Raw genomic sequence first — 20,024 nt, forward strand, 5'->3', positions numbered from 1 at the left:
CCCTCGTTACCGTGCACTCTGTGCACACACCTGTGTGTATACACCGTGAGTTCGTTTTCACTTAGGCACCACATGCCGCAGTCGTTTATTCCCATCTCGGCTGCCGTGCTCGCTCAGCATAGAATGTATGGCGTGTAGACGTTTGGGAAATGGGCATTCGTTTTGATACTAGGTAAATCTCGTTATCAGAAACTTTCCCGGGAATGGGATAGGAGGACTGCATTAGTGTGAGTGTGGCTAATGCAGAACGTGTGGTGTCACCCAGGGACCGAGACGAGGGACGGTAGCGTGCATGTGTCCGAGCTTGACTTTGACATCAGCTGGTCTGTTCTCGAGTTGCTATCTTTCATGACCTTGGGCAAGACGCTCAGCCCTCCTAACTTTGTTTTATTTACCCGTGTAGTTGGGGTATAAAGCACCTACCTGGCAGGGACGTTGTTTTTCGATTAAAAGATCGAGCCTGCAAAGTGGATGCAGGGTGCTGGGGTCATGGGAGGACGTGGTAGGGATATGGTGTTTCATCGGTACTCTGCGTCCAAGCTTTGCAGGGGCAGACACCGTGCCTGCTTTTATTCACTGATGTATTACTGTGTGCTTATTAGCATATTGCCCGGCCCATCCACAACAAATGTTTATTGAATGTTGAGTGAAGTTAACATTTCAGTGGGAAAAAACTCAGTGCATAAAGTTTTAGAAAAACGTTAGCAGTGATTTGATACGATGCATTAACTACAAATCCACCTTCTCTTTATTAAACAAACCAGAGAGACGCATTTCTTTACTGTTAGTCTACAACGTGTAGTGTTTTGGTTCGCTTGTAGTGTGTAGTACTTTAGATATTTAAATAATAAAAATCTATTCTTAAAATAACTTAAAACTCAGTTACTTACTTTCTTCAGGAGTTTACAGAGGGTTGCCGAAGTCATAACATTTTTTAGGCATTATAATGTGTTTTGAATTTTCTATATTACTGACTTTTAGCAAAGATAAATGAGGACTTAAGTCTGTAGGTGAACATTCCTGAGAAGGCTGGCTGATAGGAAAAATGCCTTATGATGTAATGATTCAGTTTCGTGTCAGGTAGTGGTTGATTTTCTCTTTTTGGTAGCCGCTCAAGTTAGATTTCCAGAACTGAGTACTTCTTTCCATAGTTCCTTTTTCTCCTCTAGTTCATTCCCTAGGAAAAGGTCAGTATCCCCCATTTACATCTGTGTGACTTTGACGGTAGTGTTGGATAATGAAGTGAAATCCTTGAAATTCGTTATCGACTGTTTTTTAGTTTACAGGGTGAGGGATTAAGTATTATTTAGAGACATAATGGAGTGTGCAGCTGAAGTCCTTCTCCCACAGGGCTCCTTTCCGCCACTTTAGTTGTCCTCACCTGTCTGGAGTGGGTGCTCCAGCATGACACCACTCTTACACGGTGATTTCCACGTCCAGCAAAGGTGCACCCTATTGATTTGGTGCTCAAGTATTCTTCTGGAGACCACACCGTTTTTCTCCCTTCATTTACAGTACAGGCCATGGTTGCTTAGTTGCTATCTATAAGCATTACGATAAACTGTAATGGGTCATTAAGCTTGCTCCATGCTATTTGTGTGGAGTAGGCCACCAATAATAAAAAATGTATGCACAGAGACTGCATGTCCTTTTCACATATAAATGTGACGTTTATGATTTTATTTAATCCTTTAAGAAGCAAGAGGGGGATGAAATCCTTAGCCCCAAGTTTAACGGACAAAATATCGTCAGGTGTTCCCCCCGCCAGTTATGGAGCAGTCATGTTGCAAGTTATTTTGAATCACTACAGCCTTTTTCCCTGATACGAATGTCAACTTATAAATGGTGGGGCTGATATTCACATAAATGAAAATCAAAATGAGGCTTTGGGAGTAAATACTCTCATAGCATCTTATTGGCCCCATTTACCCAGCTTCTCAGCAGGCTGTTTTCACTCATGACTGACAGTCATTGTAGGCCACGTGGGATTTAAAGTTTTAATGGTTCACTGTTACCGTGAAGTTGGGTAATTCATTTTTCTCCTGGTTTATTTGGATTTTAGGACTAGGAAACCACTGAAAGAATTTCGTTTAATTATACTGTTCCATAAAATATGTATCTAAAAATGTTTACTAAACCTGTTCTCTGGAGGTGAAATGTTTTTAATGCGAAAAACCCTAGGTATTCTAACCTTTCTAAAAAAGGAGCTTAAGAAAGTTTGAGACAACTTCATATTTGCAGAGGGCTGCTTTGCAAGAACATTGGCAAAGTCTTATTCATATTCTTGATATCTTAGAATTGGAAATTGATAATTTGTGTGTACCTGTGGATGTTTGTGATTAAGGACTAACTTGAAATAGTCCAAGTAAAACCCACCAGAAGAACCAAAAGAAAATGAGGGAAACAGATACCTGTTCATGTTTTCCGATTCATAAGTAAGAACAGTGCTTTGCTTTGAAATGTACTTTTTAATACTTAAAATGTTTTAATAATTATTTGAACTTTTGCATATTTAAAATAATGCCAAGGTGCTTTGAAATGCTTTACTAGGTGTCTTCTTTATTTAAAACTCTTGATGTGAAGGAATAAGAATTTGAATGATCTGACTGATGAATTACTAGTGCAAAATATTCACCAGAAATTCATTTTTATTGGATGATTATGGTAAAAAAAAAATACTGAGTATTTTGTATATTGTAATGCACAGTTGACCCTTTGATTTGGAATTTGTGGTGCTGGTATGGGGAGGAGGGAGGTGTGTGTGGAGCAGATGCTGTTGCTAACAACACTTGTTGTGATTGTGTGTCGTCCTTGAGGCAGTGGGAGTCAAGACTGACCACACAGGAAGTGTACTATGGGGTGCCCAGGATATACTCTAGAAGGTGATCTGTAGAGAAGGCAAAGAAAACCATCATGATAAAGACAGTCCCCACTATTAGCTTATTTTCTTGGGATTTGTGTTTTTGTCTTAAAAGAGACCTAGAAAAATAAGTAGTTAATGGAACATGTTAAAATCTTGGATTATAGGAAGTTGTTAGTGATTCAGAAGGAATTAAATTTAAGAAAGCTCCCTAAAAATGCTTTAATATTAAAAAGTTTGCTTGTCTGTTATTTTAAAGCAACTTTAAGAACAGAGATTCTTCTATAAGTGTTTGGATCTTATGGAGTTTGTAGTTTATTTAAAAACCACACGAAACTGGGCTGGTTAGTTTTTGGAAGTGTTATGTACTCTCCAGAATGTATAAAAAGGGAACATATTTGAACTGTTATCGAGGTATCTGTTTTGATACTTACAAGGACGGTGCTGGCTTTCAGAAGTTGCTCTCTAATCTGCTGCTGCTTTAAATGTTTGCACGGTGTAAAGGAAGATGCATAGACACGTGGTACGCACCAGCGCTCGTTTCGCGCCTAAAAGAAATAGTGGCTTTCTTGAGCTTATGTTTTGTGCCTGTTCACATGGGCACTGGGAGAAAATTAAAACTCACTTTAAAGGTGTCTCTTTTCCCTCTGTTATTAAGCCTTTGTCTTTTGCCTTGCCTTTAGCGTTACAAAATTAAACTAGGACTTTGAGAAAATGGTAGGATCTTCCTTTGACCTCCTAATGCCTCAAATATTTCCTTATTAAGTACCTGTCTTGTGCCTCTAGGGTCTCGCATTAGAAACTCTTCTGAAAGCTCAGTTTGTCCACTTCTGGTTCATTTACGGCTGCGTTTATCTGACACCATTGCGTTTTTGTTTTTATTCTAAGCAAAGCATGCCGTTGTCACTGTGTTTTGGCACTGTGTCACATCTTAACTTGGTTACTTGGGGGGCACACACCATACTGCTTTACAACAGGACCCAGATTAAAGTCTGGAGCCACAAGGCTCGTATGTTTGTTCATGCTGAACTAAGGCAACGGCGCTGATGCAGAAAGGCTGATAACTTCGGTGGTAGAACAAATTCTCTGAGAGGCCATCTGCTCGAGGGTGGTGCAGATACCTGCTTGTGTGCTGCGTGCCCCCAGTAACCAGGGCTGGAGGGGACGTTGGGCATGCTAACTGAAAGCTCTTTTCTTTTTTAGGTCCACAACTCCCAGGCCTGCTGCAGATCTCCAACTCCTGCTTTGTGTGACCCCCCAGCATGCTCTCTGCCGGTGGCATCACAGCCACCACAACATCTTTCTGAAGCCGGGAGAGGGCCTGTAGGGGTAAGGAGAATCCCGTTTTTAAAAGCTATCAATATTTTATATCCCATAGGGTATAAAATAGGAATATTACCTCCCTCCCCAGAGCCCCTTTAAAAATGTGCTGTATTGTATGTGTTTTTAAAGGAGTAACAAGTACATGCACAGAGGAAGCAAAATACGGGACTTGCCTTACCCCTCTAGGACAGTTCCAGAAGTCAGCGGGGTTTGGTGGTGTAGGGTATTGGGGCGCCAGCAGAGAGCATGCTGGGCTGTTGCAAGGAGCAGGAGCTGGCAATCAGCAGCGAGTATGGATGTTGGCAACTGAAATGGGGAAAAAAGGGGGTAAGTTTGAGTCCAAGTGTGAAATGTGCACTTCCCCAGCATCGTGGGGACTTAGGGCCCACAAATCTAAACTATTTTGGATGCTGTCCTCTCAGGTGACATTTTGTCGAATATCGCTCAGAAGCAGCTAGGCTCTTCTGCGATGCCAGATAGAGAATTAAACCCTTTGAAAGGCTTGAGTTAGGGTGTAGCTACAGTGGACTCGGCTGTGCCCTGGTAATGTCTCCGTTACCTGGTGGTAATGACGTGTGTGTGAGGTGCAGCAGGATGAAGTGTCTGTGGTGCTTTGTCCCTAGAGCACGGGGCCTGGTGTTGGTGATCTGTGGGTGGTTTGTGTGTCCTGTATCTCCCCTCTTATGAAAGTTGTGTAAACATCTGTCTGCCTTTCTTTTTCCTTTATGAGGATTTAATGATAATGTTTTCCGGAAGACAGGTGTTTATTCTGATTGACTGCTGTTAATCGCCAAAGAAGTTGAAGACCTGTCTTTTCTCTTGTTGTGCGTAATCTGACCGTGGGGCTCAAATGCATACTCAGAAAATAACACAAGATACTTGGCGCTGTATAATGAATTGCTCAGTTATAGTGTAGAATAATAGTATCTTGAAACTAGGAAAAGCGAGTGCTCCCAACGGGCTGTCCCACTTGGGGGAGTTTTGTGAAGACAGGCAGGTTTTGAGGAGCCGGCTTGGTTTTTGATACATCAGCAACATGTGGACAGGCAGACTGGAGGAGCCTTCCAGGTGTACGTGTCCACCTGTCCCTGTAAGCCACATAGACGGTGAGCCTGGTGAGGCTGGGAGTTGAGAGAAGATGACCGCAGGACGTCGGGGAAGAGCACAGGTTAGTGGGTCGTGGGGGTGGAGGTGGCACATAACGCGGGGCCAGATCATAGAGCACGGTAGAGGTGAGACGAGGGCAGATTTTATGTGACACGTGGGAGAGAAGCCTTTGTAGGCTTTTTTATTCCAGGCAAGCTGATTTGCAAATGCTTGCTTAAGAAGATGGATTGGGTATCCGGTGCATTCTGGCCAGACGGCAGAAGCTCCAGCTAGATGGTGAGGGCTGTCACCCATGTGTAAAGAGAAGAGGACCGGGACAGGGGAGCTAGGATATTAATCATCGTAACAAAACCAGGAGTAATCGTCACAACAGCAATGTCATGTGCAAATAGTTGCTGGTGTAATTTATCAAGAATTAGACCAGAAAAAAGGCTCACGTTATGGAAACCTTGGAATTCTTGATATAACAACCATTCACAATGGAAGATAAAACCCAGTGTAGTGGATAAAAGTCTAATGTTAATCCCTGGAAAGATATTGACATCGTAAGGGACCCATTAGCAGAGTCCCAACTTGACTCTCTACTTCAAAGACTTCAGCCTTTACAGTTACCATCTTGTTTCCATATATATCTAAGAGATGATTTTCTCTTTCAGGCTGATACTTTCTACTTTATTCTCCAGTTAGTGTGGATGTCATTGTTAGACTGTTTCATTTACTACAATATTCATTAATCAGGATTTGTTGAGTAGATTTAAAATTTTGCCCATAATAACATTGATTTTCAGTAAACTTTTTGTATTAGCATTAGTGATGACCAGTATTTATTTATTTATTTATTTAGCAGAAAAGGATGGTGTTCCCTGGAGTTTTAAATAAGTTCATGATCGGTGGTGTACTCAGATACCATCAGATGGAGGTTTGAGGAGGTTCTGTAATAAGATAATAAATCTTCTTTGAGTCAAGATGATGCTGCATGAAGCAAACTGTATTGATTGTTCTTTAACAACGCTTCATGCTGCCAAAGTCATTTGAGCTGGATCTGAATTGGATCCAGTTGGCAAAGCTACCCCCCATGTGTGGAGTGCTCATAAATTCTGCAGGCACACAGATCTAATACAGTGCAATGAGAGAGCTGCTGGGAGAAAAAATTGATTACAGGGTTGCAGACAATATCATTAACAGTTCTTGCCATGATACACCAGATGTCTTCCCTAATAGACTATTTTTGTTAATTTAGTTTTTATAGGATAGCACTAACTGCATCATAATTTAACTTTCTTTGCATATTCAGGTATCTGATCTGTGTTTCTACGTTAATGGCAATATCAACTCAAAGAGTTAATTTTATAATTTTTAACTTATTTGTTCAATTTTAAAGTATTTGTGCTGGAAAGGCAGCGTTTTCCCTTCTTATAGAGAATATGTTAGCTTGGATTTTTTTTAGCAAAAGGTGCTGTGTTTATTGGCAGTCCAGGGGTAGTGAGGGAGGTGAGAAGGCAAAGAAAACGTTGCCCAGCTTCTCCCTACGCTGGGTAGAGATGATCCCCTCCACCCCCGCAGCTGCTCCCAGTATCCGGTGGTTTAAATGGCAGGACAGAGACTCTTTCCAAAAAGCAGAGAAGGTGCAGCTCTGGAAAGGAGACTTAAAATGCACATTCATTTTAGTTCTCATGGAGGCGGCTCTGCAGGCTGGACTTCTTGTAGGGTGTGCTAATCCCTTCCTCACTGGAAGAGCAAGGGTTAGACTGGTTAGAGACTTAGGATTTTTATTTTGTCACCTAGCTTTTTGCATGTTTAAGACCTCTGTTGAGCAGCTGATGCAGATAAATAGGACAGGTCTGTAATAGTGTAAGATGACAAACGATTTATTTGTCATTTTTTTAAACTACTGGTTTTGGTTTTGGTGCATTATTCTTTAGAGAACATGTTTCTCTCCTGATGCGTTCCTGTGTAATGGAGGACATGTTCATTACCTTCTTGGCACTTAATTTTCTCACTTTTAAAGTGGGCACAGCACTACTGTCTACCTCAGCAGTTGTTGCAAAGAGTGAAGAAGTCCATTGATCTGCTTAGTGTGGTGTTGAGCATATGATAAGCATGCATTAAGCAGTGTCTGTTGTTACATAGTTTTTTGTTTTACAAATTCAGGTGTTAAATCATTTATTAGTGTTCCAGACATTCTTGGTCTGAGGTCCATAGGCCCCTAGGACTCATTAAGTGTAACAGGGTCTGTGAAGTTCCTGCAATTGCAGAGTCTTATATGTATGTGGATTTTTCTGGAGAGAGTATTCTTTTCAACCATGGATGCTAATCAGTGGATTCCTAAAAATGTTGAAAAAGCTTTCAAATGAAGATTGAGAAGTGTGGCTCTATAAACTGTCCGCTTACAGATCAGCTGGCTGGTCGTTAGGGAAGTATGCGGACACTGAGCATTTACTTGGTGCCCAGGCACTGTGCTACTCTTCTCACGTAGTTTAATTTGTGGTATTTATTTCATTTTGCAGATGAGAAAATTTGAGGTTTACGGTTGTAGAAAATCTTGCCTTGAATGAATGTCAGGAATGAATTCTGAGGTTTAACTCGGGAACCCTTCTCCTCCCACCCCCCCTCCCCCCCCACCGCCCAGCCTTGTGTAATGTCCGTTGCTCTCGTGGCTGGCTTCTGTACTTCCTGGATGGTCCCTGCAGTGGTGCCCACCTTTGCCTCCTCTTTACTTGAAGAAACTCCTGAGTTAGCGTGCTGCTCGCTTGCTTGGTAGAGCAGATGGCTTCTGCCGCTGACAGTGTCACAGGCTGGCCTCGCCCTGAATGAGTGGACAGTGGTGGTAACATATGGTGTGAGAACCCTTCGTCTTCTGTTTAATGAATTTTTAAAGTGTATTTATTTATTTTGATAGAGACAGTGCAAGCAGGGGAGGGGCAGAGAGAGAGAGAGAGAGAGAGAGAGAGAGAGAGAGAGAGAACCCCAAGCAGGCTCTGCAGGGGCAGCATAGAGCCCAAGGTGGGTCTTGAACCCGCCAAACTGTGAGATCATGACCTGAGCTGAAATCAAGAGCCAGACCCCCAACGGACTGAACCACCCAAGGGCCCCGGTGTGAGAAACCTTCTTAGTATCAGTTAATTTTGTTTTCCTGTTAGCCCTTGTGGTGGTTATAATTTTAGTATTTTGTTTAAAAAATGCATGATGAACAAACAGCTACTCTTTGAGTTTCTTTTTCATTTATCCTAATGACATCTGTGTACATTTGAAAAATAATTCCTGTAGTGGTGTTGCGTTTGTTGATCTGTGTGTGTTCATTTTGGGTAAAACTTCTTGCGTGTGAGAAATTGGATTTTGCTTTTTCCTTGGAGTAAATCCACTCCACTGATGTACACAGACCTGGTCCACTCACGCAGAGCGGGAAGCTAGGGCCCCGTAGCTTTCCCCAGATTCCTGTTCGGGAGGGGCTGCTAGGCCAGAATCTGGGTCTCCTGGGTCTCTGCTCAGTGTGTGCTTTTTCTGCTGCTCCCTGCTACCTTCCTGGATCCATAAAGCAGGCCTGTGAGATACATCATTTACCTCCTCGAAACCTAAGAATGCTTTGCTTAATGTCTAGTTTAAACTTTTGCGATTGTAATTCATACCAGTGTGAAAATAATATTTCTTTCCTGTGTAAGGTATTTATCATTCGTAAGTATTGTTTCTAACACTGATATTTTTCATACTTGGGACTTCATAGTATTTAGTAATTAAAGGTGAACACTTATTATAGGATGCTATTTTAAAATGAAGGCTGATTATGTTTTTTTTTTTTTTTTTTACCTAGTTCCTTGTAGAGAACTCCAGTCTGGTTGCTTTTGTAGATATGCAGGAATTTCTAAGGATGTCCTGCTCTTTCAGTATTTCCTGTAGCTTCCCCAGTTGACATTAAGAATGCCAAAAATAACCATTGCCTTTTATATTTGATTGTCATGGAAGAAATTAAAACAACTGAATTTTTAGAAAAATTACTGATACAAATGCTGGGATTAGTCCAACTACCCTAAATGGAAGGTGACTAATAGCTGTTGAATTTGAAGGCAGCAAGTTGAAAAAATTCTTGAAACACCCAGCCTCCCAGTATGAGAGGGCTTTATCCCCTGCTTGCAGAGAGAATTCCTTCCCTCTGAACGGCTGTTTGCGTATCCTGCTCTCCCATGAAAGCCAATTTCAACTGATTTGTTCTTGAGGGCTGTCTGTCTTGTTCGTCTGCTCCTTTTCTTACAAAAGGGGCATCAAGCCACCTTGTCGGAGCATAGATTTGAATAACCTTATGATCTCGTAAAACTGCCCACTCTTTCAGCAGTGTGCTTACTACAGTAGGCCGGTGCGAGGTGGAAAGATTGCCTGTAGGTTTCACTGAGCTGCAGCTCTTTTCAGGGGCACCTCCTGCATCACCCTGTGTTCCTCACGGACACTGCAAGGTCTTTTAATCTTGCCTTCTTGGGCTGTTTTGTGTTGTTTGAAAAATATCTAAGTAGATATGTGGAGTTCTCCGGCTTTACAAGCTCTCCAGAATTAATTTTACTCATAATAAATTGCCAAAGAAACGTCAGCCCACGAAAGTAGAACGCAGTTTTGTTGAACTTAACTTTGTTTTTAGTGTCACCCCTCATTTTAGGATATCCTAGTGCTTGTGGTGGTAGCAACTCTTACAAATATCAAGGCCTTCACTAGAGTACCAGATTTTTCTTAGGGACTGGACTGAAGTGTAAGTAATATACCTAAGGTTAATTAGGCCTTCCATGGTCTATAGAAATTGGTGTACTAAATTATTATGCCTTGTGCCTAGAAGTGGACATTTTCTGTTTTTGTCTTTGATTTCATGTTGTGTAATTAGGTTGAATTTGTCTGTCCTCCCTCCCTCCCTCCCTCCCTCCCTCCCTCCCTCCCTCTCTCCCTCCCTCCCTCCCTCCTGACTTCAGTTTTCAGAGCAGTTTTAAGTTTATTGCGAAATTGAGCAGAAGGTGCAGATTTCCCACATTCCTCCTACCTCTACACATGAATCGTCTCCCCCATCATCAACCTCCCCTATCAGAGTGGTACATATGTTACAGTTGATGAACCTGCATTGACACATCATTATCCAAAGCACATAGCTTCCATTAGGGTCCACCCTTGGTATATTGCACATTCTGTGGGTTTAGACTAGTTTATAATGCCATGTATCCACTATTACAGCTTTATACAGAGGAGTTTTATTGCCCCAAAAACTCTCTTTGCTCTGCCTGTTCACCCCTCCCTTCCCCCAACCCCTGGCAACTAGCAAATTCTTTGCTGACTCTTACAGTTTTGCCTTTGCAGAATGTCAGAGTTGGAACCATATAGTATGTATCCTTTCTAGATTGGCTGCTTTCCCTTAGTAGCATGCACTTAAGGTTCCTCCTATGTCTTTTCATGGCTTGAAGCTTATTTCTTTTTCATGCTGAATAATATTTCACTGTTTCGATGAACCAGTTTATCCATTCGCTTACTCAAAGATGTCCTCACTTTTCTTATTTTTAGCAATTATGAATAAAGCTGCTATAACTAATCTGCATGTAGGTTTTTGTGTGGATATAAGTTTTCAAGTCCTTTGGGTAAGTACCAAGGAGTGTGATTGCTGGATTGTATGGTAAGAGTATGTTTGGTTTTTAAAGAAGCAACGAAACTTTTCCAACGTAGCTGTACCAGTTTTCTTTCCTACCAGTGAATGAATGTTCCTCTTGATCCCCATTCTTGCCAGCATTTGGTGTTGTCAGTGTTGTGGATTTTCGCCATTCTAATAGATGTGTAGTGATGTCTGATTGCTGTTTTGATTTGCATTTCTCTGATGACATACCATGTAGAGTTCTGTTTTTATATGCTTACTTGCTATCTGTGGATCTTTTGGTGAGGTGTCTGCTAAGGTCTGTGGTTCAGTTTTTAATCAGGTCGTTTATTTTCTTATTGTTGAGCGTTAAGGAATTCTTTGCATATTTTGGACAATAATCCTTTGTCAGGTGTGTCTTTTGTAGGTCTTTTCTCCGAGTCTGAGGCTTCTCTTTTTCTTTTCTTGACAGTGTCTTCTGTTGGGCAGTTTTTAATTTTAGTGAAGTCTGGTTTATCAATTCCTTCTGCCGTGGATTACGTGCTTGGTGTTGAATTTAAAAAGTCATTGCCAAACCCAGGGTCATCTAGTTTTTCTCCTTTGTTATCTTCTAGGAGTTTTCTAGTTTTGTGTTTTACATTTTAGGTACGTGGTCCCGTTCGAGCTGATTTTTGTGAAGGGTATAGTCTGTGTCTAGATTTCTTTCTTTGTTTTTTACATGTGGCTGCCCGGTTGTTCAGCACCATTAGTTGAACTATGGTTCAACTATCTTTTCTCCATTGTATTTGCCTTTTTGTTCCTTTGTCAAAGGTCAGTTGACTATATTTATGTGGATTTGTTTCTGGACTCTATTCCGCTGTTCTGAATTTGACCAGTAAAAGGCAGGCATTTTGACTTGTTACTTCTAAATAGTTAACTGTGTATTTTGCAAGAACAAGGACATTTATGTATATAGTCGCCACATAGTTACCAAAAACAGGAAATTTAACAGTTTAACAATACTCATCTGATCTGTAGATGTTCACATTTTGCCATGTGTCTCAGTAGGGCCCTCTGTGGCAGTTTGTTCTTTGGACCTAATATCTAGACCAGCATCACACTTACATCTAGTTACCATGTGTCTTAGCTCTCCTTTAATTTGGAACAATGTCTTAGCTTCTCTTTGTCTTTTTATTTATTTATTTATTTTTATTTATTTATTAAAAAAATTTTTTTTAACATTTATTTATTATTGAGAGACAGAGAGACACAGAGCGTGAGCAGGAGAGGGGTAGAGAGAGAGGGAGACACAGAATCGGAAGCAGGCTCCAGGCTCTGAGCCGTCAGCACAGAGCCCGACACGGGGCTCGAACTCACAAACTGCGAGATCATGACCTGAGCTGAAATCAGTCGCCCAACTGACTGAGCCACCCAGGTGCTCCTCTCTTTGTGTTTTGATGACACTGACATGTTTTTAAAGAGTGCAGTCTAGTTTTTTTGTAGTTTGTTGTTCCCTGCCTATTAGATTTAGGTTATGCATTTTAGGCTAGACTGTTTTATTAGTGGTATTGTGTCCTAAGGTCTTTACATCAGAGAGATTATGATATCAGTTTGTCACATTATTAGTGATATTAAGTTAACTTTGATCACTTGGATAAGTTACCACCTTTTCCTTTGTAGTTGAAAAGTAACTTGTACGGAGAAACTTTGAGACCATGTAAATATCCTGTTCTTCATCAAAGTTTTACCCACTAATACACCACCCAGTGATTATTTTTGCCTGAATCACTGTAGCGACTGTGGAATGGCAATTTTTTTTTTTTTTTTGTAAACACAAAATTGCTCTGCCTTTGAAAAACAGATCAGAATTCACCTACCATTAATCCCAGTGTGGGATTCTTGAGTAAAGTGGAAGAAAGAAACTGAGAGAGGGGTGGGGGGGATGGGAGAGACTGAGTGCTCAGGGTGTTTTTCATTTTTAGAATACTAGAAATGAGAAGGACTATATGAATTTTCAGATTTTTTCTAGAAAGAGGAAAATCTTTTTCTAGGCAGAGGAAAAAAACACCTGTGATGGTGTTTGTTCCCTGTTGAGCCTCCCGAGGCGAGAAAAGCTGCTTAGAAGTGAAGTAATAGATCATGGACATGGTTAAAAAAATACACATTTTTACTGTTGAAATTATGGTCTTGTTTTGATTCATGTTGGCAAGCTTTACTAGTGATCAAGTTACTTACTCTCTCTGCACCTCAGTTTCCTCACTTGTAAAACCAGAATATTATTTCAGTAGTTCTGGAGTGAGGCCCAGGAATCCATCGTTTTCCCAGGCACGCCCCAGGAGATGCTGGTGGCAGCCCAGCTTTAGCGAACGGAAGTCTGCCTTCCACCTCGTGACTGTTGTAAATGCAGAGACCTGATCACGTCCTTTGCAGGAGGTAGGCCAGTTCCAGGGCCCCTTACGTTTCTCAAACCCGAGCGTCTTCTATTAATTTTAAACGAGTTCAAACTGAACAACAGAACAACAACAATAACAACAAAACAATGAAGTCCTGTCAACATTAATTGAATAGAATGGGTGATTGTGTGTTGCTGAAATGAAATAGCCGCTTCTCACTGATTGCTTCTGGCCCAGATTGGAGCGCTGGGGGATGGCGTTTGGCGTGTTTCGACTGGTGGGTTCCTCACGATGACTCAGTTCTTCTGTCGCTTTCTGGTTGTTGTTATCCTTGAGAAACCTCCGTAAGTGTCAGTGTAGCTTGCTGTGATGCGACTTTGTCCTTCTGGGGCATTCATGTGTGGCACGTTGGTTTGTCTATTTACTTAGTTTGTGGTAACTATAGTAGTACAACTTAGGTATTTGGTTTCATGTAAACTCACTCAATTACATCTTGTAGCTCTCAACTCTGTTATTTGAAATGATAAAATAGACAATCCAGGAAATGAATACATTGAGAAAATTTAAGATATACTTTGAAATGAAAAGAAGAATGAGCCCTGTCCTTCTCCCACCTTCCCATCTCTCGCTCCTCTTTGAGGGAGACAGTCCGCCCGTGTTCCTGACGTGCCTTGGCTACTTTATATGTATATACAGTTGACCCTGGACCGACGTTGGGGTTTAGAGGCACTGACTCCTCCCCGCTCTGCAGTAGAAAATCTGTGTGTAACTTCTGAGTGCCACAGAACATAACTTCTCATAGCCTACTAGAGGAAGCCTTACTAATCACGTGAATAGTTGGTTATCATATATTTTGTATGATACATGTGCTGTACACTGTATTCTTATAAGAAAGTCAGCTAGAAAAAAGAAAATGTTACGAAGAAAGTCATAGGGAAGAGAAAATGCATTTGCATTACTGCACTGTAACAAATCTGCGTATAAAAGTGGGCCTGCATGTTTTACACCTGTGTCCTTCAAGGATCAACTGTAGTCCATCCTTCCGGCAAGAGTAAATGGAAGGGCTGTGCTTTTCATCATTTTGTTTGCAGTGCCTAGAACAGGTCCCGACTCTGCACCTTATTCATTGAATTAGTGGTTTTCTTCATTTAGAAGACAGGGGGAAATATTTTAAAAATCAGGTGAAGAAGAATTTAAATTTTTGTTTATTTATTTTTAAATATTTATCTTGAGAGAGAGGGAGAGGATGTGAGATCACGTGTCAGCAGGGAAGGGGCAGAGTGAGAATCCCACGCATGCTCCTCACTGTCAGTGCAGAGCCCAGTGTGGGGCTCGATCTCGTGAACTGTGAGATCATGGCCCGAGCTGAAATCAAGAGTCGGACACTCTACTGACTGAGCCACCCAGGTGCCCCAAGAGGGACTTTTTTTAAAAAAGGAGTACATAAAATGCGACGAATGAGACCATCAACACAAAGTATAGCATTAATACAGTCAAGGGGAAGATTAGCCAAAAAAACCTGATGTGCATGTATGTGTATTAGGTTTTTTTTGTTTTTTTGTTTTTAAGAAAGAAGGGACTGTTGGGTGTTTTTTCCACTGTGTTTTCTACCTCTCACGAAAATGAGAGTGGTGTGGAGCCCAGAGGGTATTCCTGGCTATGGTTTTAGTAATTAGGTATCAGTATGTGATAAACAAAAAAACAAAAAATTTTTTGTTCTAAATATGTATTTCCTTCCCTGTGGGAATTCTTAACGGGCTTGTAGAACTCCTACAGCATATGCCTTGTAAACGTGTGCATTGTCAGTTTTTCAGCTAACGTGACATGAGGCTGTTTTGTTAGGTTTCATTTATTCGAATGCTGGGTGTTCTCTCCTTTGAATCTGTCTTAGAGAGGACCTTGTCATGCTGTTACAACAGGAAAGTGGGGGTGGTGTTGGTTATGGGGCTGCTGCCGCCCTTGGTCTCAGCCTCTTGACAAGTGACGGTTCTCCTTGATGGCTGAGTGAATGGGGGGGGGGGGGGATGCTGCTGTACTGCCCCAGGGCCTTGTAACAATTTAGTTTGGATGGAAAAGCAGAAGGACCTCAAAAGACAGAGGTACAGTGCCTTTGGTGTCAGCAGCAGGCGTGTGTGGGGACCTTGGGCCCGGAACCCTTGGGATTAGTAAGGTGCCTCGATCCAAAGGATTGTGGAGGAACACCATGGAATTGCATCCAAAGACAAATTAGTGGCAACGGCTGACCGCAGTGCGTCCTCTCGCACTCTCGGTGAAAGGTGGAGCTCATTGGACAATAAAAAATGGAAATTGAATGACGTTAGTGGAGTTTAAGGGCAGTGTAACCGGAGTGCAGACCATTCTGTGAGGGATGAGAGCAGTTTGATTTGTACTTGTACCAGAGACCATTCGCTTGATTTCAGTCAGAGAGTTTTTTTTTGTCTCAAATATGTTTTTAGTATATAAAGATTCAGGAATACTCTTAAATCAACATTACCACCAAATTTAATATTTGGTTAATTTGGTTTTTTGAAAGTTTAGGGTTAATTTGGTTTTTGAAAGATTCCCATGTTGGAATGGGGAAATGATAGTGGTTGATATGTATACAGCTTCCCCTGGTTTTTCCTTTCGTTAGTAGCGTCTTCTTGGATATATTAAAAATGTCCACAGATGTCCAGAGATTGGCACACTTACCATAGTGATTGAATGTCAATCTGCTCTTAAGATATTGAGCAGATTTGTTAACAAACAAGATGGGAATGCACAAAGATGTCTGATGCATTGTTAAAATTCTTTAAAAGAAAAGCAGCTGGCAAATGGTAATTGACAGCTATGTTTCATCTGTAGAACTTGAAATGCTGCTATGGTTACTGTTGGTTAAGGAGGGAAGACACGTCCATGAGACCAGGGCTTCTTTAGAAACCGATGAAGAATGACAAAGAATCCAAGGTGACAGTTTAAGGATTGCATGACAGGAAAGGCACTGTGATTAAATTCCCTGATGTTGTCACTGAGCTGTAAGGCTGAAGATAACGCGCTCTCCTTCTGCTGAAAACAAGAATCGATACCCACTCCTTGATGGGCTAAATTATTAAAAAGAGCCCTTCTTACAGCGTTTCATTATCTGGGATTTGCCTCAGCTGGTGATTTGTTGGCAGCATCGGGAGATTTGGTAGGCATTTTGTATGACAATTATTCAGTCGGCCGGTGGAGCCCTTTGGATGATTCCCTTCCACTTAACAATGCTCTTGAATAGATGTGTGATTTCCTTTTGCCTAAGTGACTCTGTATCTTTTGGAGTTATTAAACAGAGTGTTGGCCACACACGCACACTTTCTTTTTTAATTTTGTTCTTTGTTTTCTCTTTTGTAGCTGTGGGTGGGTTGTTTAACAGATTTTAGTGATATCCTTAGCAAACATCAGTTGCATTTGGCATATTACATCAACCTGACACATTGGCTAATACATGCTGAGTTTTATATTCTTCCCTTAGGGGGAACATTCTACAAGAAATTGACTTCATTTTTATTAATTAATTTTTTGGCGTAGCTTTTTTTTTTAACATTTATTCATTTTTGAGACACAGAGAGACAGAGCGTGAGTGGGGGAGAGGCAGAGAGAGAGAGAGAGAGAGAGAGAGAATTTGAAGCAGGCTCCAGGCTCTGAGTTGTCAGCACAGAGCCCGATATGGGGCTCGAACTCATGAGCCGGGAGATCATGACCTGAGCCGAAGGGGGATGTTTAACCGACTGAGCCACCCAGGCGCCCCAGGCATAACTTTTAAGGAGGGATGGTGGTGGTGTTAATTTGTTAGGTAACTGATGTGATTTTTTCAGCCAACCAATTGAGAAAGAAAGTAACCTCATCGGGTGAGCTTCAGGGAGAGAAAAAAGAAACCAGCACCCGGCTCTGTCAGTGTTGGTAGTGTAACTGGTCCCAGTCTAATACAAAGGCTAGGGATGATGAGAAGGAAGAGCTTTTGGGGGCAGCCCTTTGCCATTATCCACCAGCCCGGGAGGAGTTCTACGGGAGGCGTTGTCACGTGGAAGGAAGCATAATTGGACTTCTCCATTGGACTGGCACAGTTGGAATCTTCTGGGTGAAGTTTGAAGCCTTCTGCCCTTCTCCGGTCTGTCTGAGGGGGGATAAGATTCCGCTTCAGCGTTTTAACATTGGTGGTGTGACATATTTATCTTCTTATGGTAGAGACAGTACTGTTTATAAAATAATTTTTTGATTCAGCCTCAGGAAGAGCATGGTCAGCCGGACAAAGCCGTGTTAAGAGATGTCGGTCCCTGTGGTGGAGCCATGAGGTGAGGCTAGAGAATAGTGTAAGATCGCATTTCTGCATCCCTGGAAAACTGATCAGATTTAACAAATCCTTTTATCTAGTAGGAGGAGAGAGGGTTGAGAGGGAAGGGAGAGGAGTGAAGTAAGGGTGGAAAGAGGGAGGGCTTTGCACACTGTACGGTTGGCTTCAGTAACGGCATTGGAAGTGGCTTGTGTGGATGGAATCCGGCCACGGGCGGGGGAGGGGGGTGCCCGGCTGCCACGGAGACTCTGGTGTGGGAGAGCTCCCCTGGGAGACGTGAGTGCCAGGCGGGTTCCAGTGTCAGAGAGAATCTGTGGGGAGAGATGCTGTGCATTGTTTCCGGTTCCCCTGACCAGATTCATGCCCCCGCCCTTCCTCTCTCAGTCATTTTGGTTGAAAGAGTAAGTAAAGGACGTGGGTGGTGGTCTGTCCAGGAGAGAGAGGCAGCATTCCACCAGGCTGATCGGCCGTGTGCACTTTGTAATCCCAGCCAAGGAGTCTTTCGAATGCACACTTGTGTAATGTCACAGTGATCTGGAGAACGCAACCTGAGTTTTCAACTTGTGTTACGCTGCTTTGAATGCAGTGGGAACTCGTCTGAGTATTGCTGTATCTGAAAGAGATGTATCGCCCTTTTATTTCGGGGGGAAGGGCCGAGGACTGAGACCTAGACAACCTTTGGTCTTCTTTCTTCCTTTGGATGAAATGATGCCTTCCTGCTGTTTCTGGAGGAAATAGAATTATCTAACAGTGACGGTGACTGCTGAGTATCAGGCAGCTTGTTGAGCAGAGGAATGGCTTCTTTTAGAAGGTGGGCTAGGAAACTGCCAGAAGGACTGATCATTAAAAAAAAGATCCAGTGAGATGTTTATTTACAAAATAACAGTGAAACTCCCCTGCTTTACAGACTTGATTATTGTCCGGGCCAAATTAGGTCGCCCGTACGTGCACTTTAATCTGTCACGTGCCCTGAATGTGGCTTAGAAAAACCATGCTGCAGACGCCGTTCCTTCCCCCCCTCAGTAGCCACGTGACCGTGGTACCGCAGGCCAAATTCCTTTGTATCTAAATCTTTTTTTGGTCATGGAATCTTAACACATGGATTTTTATGATTAACCAGTTTTCTAGTCCTGTGTAGTTTTTCTTCCTGTTGGTTTAGCTACCTACCTGCTTGGGTTACCATTTTAGAGATCTAGTTTACCAAGAAGCAACATGAATTTCTTTGAGAATCCAAAGGCCTGTTTAACAATTAGCATCAGTGCAAATGAAATGGTTAAGCACTTGCTACTTTAACTCCCAAAGGAAACAATGCGAACTGAAACCCAGTGAAAGTTCCCTTTTAACTGGAGCATGCCCTGGGCGTCTGTCATGTTTAATAATACTTTTGACCTTGGGGAGTATTGAACTTGGAATCTCTCTCAGGTGATTTTGAGCGGCATTGTCACATACTCTGTGTCAGCATTGTTTCCAAAGATACACCAGACCATAGATCTCTGTAGTTTATTTATTAGAGAAATTTGTTTTATCGCTCAAATTGAGTTTTTTTTTTTCTATAGGGAAGATAAATTAACAGTGTGGGCCACTAGATTTCTGAGTCACAGGCTGTTTTGTGTTTGGCATACTGGTTGGAGACGATCTGTGTTTGGGTCAGCTTTTTTTCTAGGCAAATCTTACAGACACAAAGGCGTTTATGAAATTTAGGCTCAATTCTCACCAATTACCAGAGAAGTGCCGTCTTATTTTTTGCTGCTACTGTGCAGGTAACTGATTAGTTAACATTATTACTTATTGACAGATGGTTTTTGCACCCAGGAGTGGTAAACTTTTTCTGTAAAAGGCCAGATAGTGAGTGTCTTCTCTGTGGCACCTACTCACCTTGGTCAGAGACGATATGTGACAGCGTGGCTGGTTCCAGTGAAACTTTACTTACAGAAATAGATGGTGGGATATATATCGCCTGTGGGGCTGTAGTTTGCTGACTAGCACAAACTCTAGAGGATTATTTCCCTGAAAGTGTCACTCCAAAGCACCCTTTCCTTCTTCCCTTGGCCTCATGCCTCTGAGAGAGTTGTGTGGTTGGTAGAGTTAGTGGGGAATTTTTCCTTTTTGCATTACTTTGAGCTGGTTGAGTATTTTATGTATTTATATCTATAGCTGTGCCTGCCTTCCCCCCCCCCCCCCAAACCCATTCCCCTCCCCGCATAGTTTTTGTATAGCCAGCTGACAGGTAGGTATTTGTTGGGAGAACTCATTCTCACTAATGACCCTTGAGGACTTTTACAGTATGTTTGGATTTACATACAGGAGGAATTAAATGGTGGGGTTTTTTAGTTTATTTTTTTTCTTTGTAAGTTAGCTTATATCTGTAGAGAAAATTTGAAAGGTTAGATATGCATAACAATACATTAAAGTTTGTGTTCTAATTTTCCATGTGGGTCTTTTTTTTTTTTTTTTTTTTTTATG

At 41.9% G+C, this 20,024-nt stretch overlaps 1 protein-coding gene across 7 annotated transcripts in view; it reads left to right on the plus strand.

The window, feature by feature from the left end:
- The window catches only part of RERE (arginine-glutamic acid dipeptide repeats), a 426,890-nt gene that overhangs the window by 198,961 nt on the left and 207,905 nt on the right, over positions 1 to 20,024 (plus strand). For 6 of the 7 annotated variants that reach the window (XM_049618826.1, XM_049618828.1, XM_049618825.1 and 3 more), the window contains one exon: positions 4,064 to 4,189. The exons of the other annotated variant lie outside the window; for it this stretch is intronic. In XM_049618826.1, coding sequence (XP_049474783.1) covers positions 4,064 to 4,189 — 126 coding nt within the window. The remainder of the gene's footprint in view (positions 1 to 4,063; positions 4,190 to 20,024) is intronic. 7 annotated transcript variants of the gene reach the window in all.

Source organism: Panthera uncia, assembly GCF_023721935.1.
Source record: "Panthera uncia isolate 11264 chromosome C1 unlocalized genomic scaffold, Puncia_PCG_1.0 HiC_scaffold_4, whole genome shotgun sequence".
In the NCBI taxonomy this organism is placed as follows: Eukaryota; Metazoa; Chordata; class Mammalia; order Carnivora; family Felidae; genus Panthera; species Panthera uncia.